Source organism: Ichthyophthirius multifiliis (genome assembly GCF_000220395.1).
Source record: "Ichthyophthirius multifiliis unplaced genomic scaffold scaff_1120509250660, whole genome shotgun sequence".
NCBI classification, from domain to species: Eukaryota; Ciliophora; class Oligohymenophorea; order Hymenostomatida; genus Ichthyophthirius; species Ichthyophthirius multifiliis.
In genome coordinates this window covers 618-5,619 of record NW_004086551.1, presented here as the reverse complement: position 1 = coordinate 5,619, position 5,002 = coordinate 618, and the positions used below count along the sequence as shown (strand labels likewise).

The 5,002-nt window shown below is 12.1% G+C and overlaps 1 protein-coding gene across 1 annotated transcript, besides 8 other annotated features; it reads right to left on the bottom strand. All coding sequences in view use genetic code 6, as the record gives it.

Moving 5' to 3' along the window:
* Positions 1–21: 21 nt before the first annotated feature.
* Positions 22–80: a microsatellite.
* Positions 81–699: 619 nt separating this feature from the next.
* Positions 700–1,235, bottom strand: IMG5_087580 (hypothetical protein; the record flags this gene model as incomplete). Its single annotated transcript, XM_004035772.1, has 5 exons — positions 700–764; positions 810–812; positions 894–941; positions 1,081–1,140; positions 1,182–1,235. Coding segments are annotated over 5 exons (230 nt in total), but the record flags the coding sequence as incomplete, so codon positions are not given.
* A 704-nt stretch (positions 1,236–1,939) lies between these two features.
* Positions 1,940–1,978: a microsatellite.
* A 183-nt stretch (positions 1,979–2,161) lies between these two features.
* Positions 2,162–2,200: a microsatellite.
* Positions 2,173–2,223: a microsatellite.
* A 1,575-nt stretch (positions 2,224–3,798) lies between these two features.
* Positions 3,799–3,833: a microsatellite.
* Positions 3,834–4,538: 705 nt separating this feature from the next.
* Positions 4,539–4,595: a microsatellite.
* Positions 4,542–4,580: a microsatellite.
* A 2-nt stretch (positions 4,596–4,597) lies between the features above and the next one.
* Positions 4,598–4,633: a microsatellite.
* Positions 4,634–5,002: the final 369 nt, after the last annotated feature.

Below are 5,002 nucleotides of genomic sequence, written 5' to 3'. Positions count from 1 at the left end.
TATATTTTATATTTAAATAAATTTTTATTATAATTATTTAACTTTCTATTTTTTATTTATTATTTGACAATTTTTATTTTAATACGCACTTTTTATTTTATTTTAATATTTATTTTAAATAAAAATTATTTTTACATTATAAATCTTCATTTTAATTTATTTTAATTGATTTATTATTTTTTAATTTTAAATACTCTCTGTTTAAAATTAATTAAAATTAAATTATTATTTTTACCTGTTCAGAAAATGATAATTTTATTTATAATAATAATTTTAGATATTAATTTTACACACTATTATTTTATTTTTATTTTTAATAATAACATTTATTATTTACTAACTATTTTTTAATGCATATAATTTTTATAGTTCGAAATATATTATTTTTTATTTATACTAACTATAATAAATAAAATTAGTTTTATTAAAGTTAAAATTTATTTTACACACTATTTTTTTATAATAAATTTAATTTTTTTTATATTTTAAACAATTTACAATCTTTTAATCTTATAAATTTTATTTTTTAAATAATTTATTACATCCTTGATTTATTATTATAAAAATCATACATATATTTTATTTACGCTCTTAGAATTATTTATTTATATTTTAAAAAAAAATATTTCTAATTTATATTTACATACTATCAAATTATTTATATTAATTTATTAAAAAATTATTTTTTACTTGCTTTTTGTATAGAAAAGAAATTATTTATAATTAAGATGAAAATAAAAATATTTTATTTATTAAATTACACACTAAAATTAAATATTAATTAAGTATTAATAAATAAATATATGTACATCCTTTATTATTTTATTTTTAAAAATATTATATATAAGTAAAATAATTTTGTTTTATTCCTTTAAAATAAAAATATTTTTTACCTTAAATAAATGAAAAATGCAAAACTAAATTTAATGTATTTTTACGCACTATTTTTTTAAAAATAAAAATATTAATAAATAATGAATATAATAAATATTATTTCAATTTATTAATTTTTTAAATTTTTAAATGTTTTCTTAAAAATTTTTGTAGGTTTTAACTCAATTATAATATATAAAATAATACTTTTCTTTAAGCCTAATATATCTATGTAAATATAATAAGAATTAACAAATAAATGTGAATCTATAAGAAGAAATTAAAATACAAATAATTATCGTGTCTACCTTTGACATCCTACTATTAATATATATTTTTTTTTCTATAAAATAATTTATATTAATATTATTTTAAAAAGAAATATAATCAAATTATTTTGTATATAAATAATAATTATTATAATATATTTTGTGAAATTGCGTAATAGAGATTAATAATATTTATTTTAATAATGCATTTTATTCAATATAATTTAATAATTTATAAAATATAATATAAATACAAATATAAATTATAATAATTATTTTTAATAACAAAATAAAATTATTTAATATAAAAATTAACATAATATATATCAATAAAAATATAAAATAGATAAATGATATGATAGAATAACAGATAATATACCAAAACCTATTAATAATAATGCATTTATGTTAATTTGTTAACTTCATTAAAGAAATACAAGAAAATATAATACTATAAATAAGAAAATATTATCTTTAAAATACTAACTAAATTCTATTAGGTTAATAGAATATAATTTTTATCTGATTAATTTTAAAATCTTCCATAGATATAATTTTTGATTTTAAAAATAATAATAAGTTTTGATATATTTGTCTTTTTAAAAATTTTGAATAAACAGATTCTTTTGTAAATAATCATATTTTGTGCAAATTTAATGAAATAAGTGTTATTTGGCCAACCGGTTGTCTATTTTATCAAATGGTTACTTTAAAACTACTATTCTAAAGCAAAAAAATCAGCAACAATTGGAAATAATAGAAAAATTTAAAAGGAATTTATATAAGGATTAAAGTTAATAAAAATAAGATTAAATATTATAAAAATGAATTAAATAAATATAATAAATAAAGGTATAAAGAATAAGACGTTAAAATATAGTATAAAAATTATCACTTTTTTTAAAAAAAAAAATCACATAATATAAAAACAGAAAAAAAATTAAATAAGAAAGATTGAAAAAAAAATTATAAAAAATTAATAATAATATATAATTTTTTTTAAAAAAATATAAATTCAGAAATATTTTTTAATAAAAATAATTTTTATTATAAATAATAATAAAATTTATTCATAAAAATATAAATATCATAATAATACTATTTTAAAAATTAATAAAGATCCTAAATTTTTTTAATATATAATTAAGAAATATAATAATTAAAATAAAACTAATAAACATTTTTAAAAACAACTAAAAATAATTAAATTAAAGTAATACTTTTATATGAATTACATTAAAAAAAAATTATATTTTTAATGAAAATTTACACTATTATTATATAATAAATATATATTTATTTATCTTTATACTAATAAATTATTAATCAAAGTTTTAAATTTTATTCTATCATATCAGTATTTATACTAACCCAATGGTTATTATTGTCTTAAATGACTAATTATTAATTTTCATCTTTATTCAAATAAGCAATTAATAAATAATATCATATTTATTTTTTTAGACTATTCAGAATTTTCAAATAAATTGGCTATGTGTTTTATAATTTAAGAAATATGAATATGCTATTTTTTGAATTCATTCATATCGGAATATTTTTGTATTTGAAAAACCTTTTAAAATTTTATCTTTATCTAGAATATCTATATATGATATTGATGCCATGCTTTTTAGTATAAATTTTAATTTTTTTAAGCATCATTTGAAACTTCTACTATTGAAATTTCACTTTCGTTTTCTAATTAGAAAGAGTCAAATAACGAGTATTTAACATAAATTTATTAGGGGAATTGCTTTTAATAACCGATTCAATGCGTTTTATTATATTGGAATTAAATTCACAAATACATTTTTTTTTTTTTTTTTTTTTTTCAAATTTTTTTTTAATTAATTTTAAGGTATTATATTATATTGACAAAATAATTGACTTGATATAGTTTTTTAAATTTTTAATTGATTAATTTTGTAGGTTTGAAATAAACCATATCAGCTTTTCTAAAAATTAGGGATATGGAGTTTATATTAAGGTAGATGTATGAGTTCACTTTTGTCTATTTTTTTAATTATTAGATTTATTAATTAAATAATGATTAAGAAATGGGTAAATTTACATAGATGATGAAGAATGTATGGAATATATAAGAATTTGATAATAAAACTAATAATCTTAAATTATAATTATAGAAGATAATGATTTTGATTCATAATATAAACCAAATGAAAATGAATAAGAAAAAATATTATTTATATTTAAAGAAATCTAATACGCTCATCAACGAAGAATTGCAAAATATAATTTAATAATGATAAAAGGAAAAAAGTGGGAAAATATCAATTCATAATAATTAAGAACTTTAACTTTGATAATACGATTATAGGGAAAAGGGAGGAGGTGAAAAAATAGAAAAATTTAAATCAAAATAAAGAAGAAAGTTAAAGTGATTTAAAATGAAAATTAAACTAAAAAATAATTAAATTTAGAAGAAGATGATAAGTTATAATAATAAAAAAAAAATGGAATTGTAAAAAATAAAAGATAGAAATTGAGAATTAATTAATGTAAAATAAGAAAAAAATAATGCAAAATAAAGTATCAGAAAAACAGGTAAAGAAATACACTAAATTATATATAATAAAAGAAAAAAAAAATTAAAACAATATAGAAATCTTAGTAGAAAAAAAATCTAATTTAAAGGGAAAAAAATGAAATAAATGAAAAAAATAAAAAAAAATAAAAAAGTTTATATTAAAAATGATTTTATTAAATTATTAAGAATTAAATGAAGTTTAATTTATAAACTATTGTTAACGAAAAATATTTGAAGAAAAATAAATTAAGGATGATTAAATTAATATAAAGAATATTAATAATAGTAATATTATTATTATTTAACAAAAATTAAATTCATACTATATATATAAAAAAACACGTGATAATTTTAATTAAAATATTTTTATTTTTAATTATTTTTAAAAAAGATTTTTTTTAAAATATAAAATTATATAATAAAAAATGCTATTTATATATATAATATATGTATATGTTTATTTGATTTTATATATCCATTTTAATTCAATTTTTAAAGCATAAAAATAATTAAATAATACAAATAAATATATAAACATATCGCTTTTCATATATTTATATAATTAATTATAAAATAAATAATAAATTAAATTAATTTTTTTTTTTATCAAATATTATAATATATATAAATTAATTTTATTTAAACAAAAAAAAATATCTAAATCTTTAATAAAGAAAATGTTTTTTTTAATTTTAAAAAAGAAATGAAAAAAATTATATAAATTAAATTAATCATTTTATATATAATCATATTTGATTATGAACAGAAAAAATTTAAAAATACTAAAAAATTAATTCAAAATATTTATTTTTAAATAAATATGAAAATATTAAAAATCTGTTAGACATAATAAATATAAAAAATAAAATATAAATAAAAAAATAAAAAAAGAATAAGAAAATAAATTTAATATATTAATACATATATAATATATAAATAATATTTTTATCTTATTAAAATATATATATATATATTTTTTTTTTTAATTATTAATTTATCATTATAATAATTCAAATATTCTTTTTATATTTATTTAAATAAGATAAATTGAAACTTTTTGAAAATTAATTTATGTTTATAATTAATTCATATATAAAATAAGAAGATGAAGAATATATAATTTTATTTATATTTTTTTAAAATAATAATATTGTAATCTGCTTTAAATAAGCCCTTATACTTATTTTATTTACTAATTAAAAAATATTTAATTCTTTTTAAGATAATTTGATATAATTAATTAGAAATATAAAATATATTTAATTTTATATTATTTCATATAATATAATTTAATATATATATATATATATAT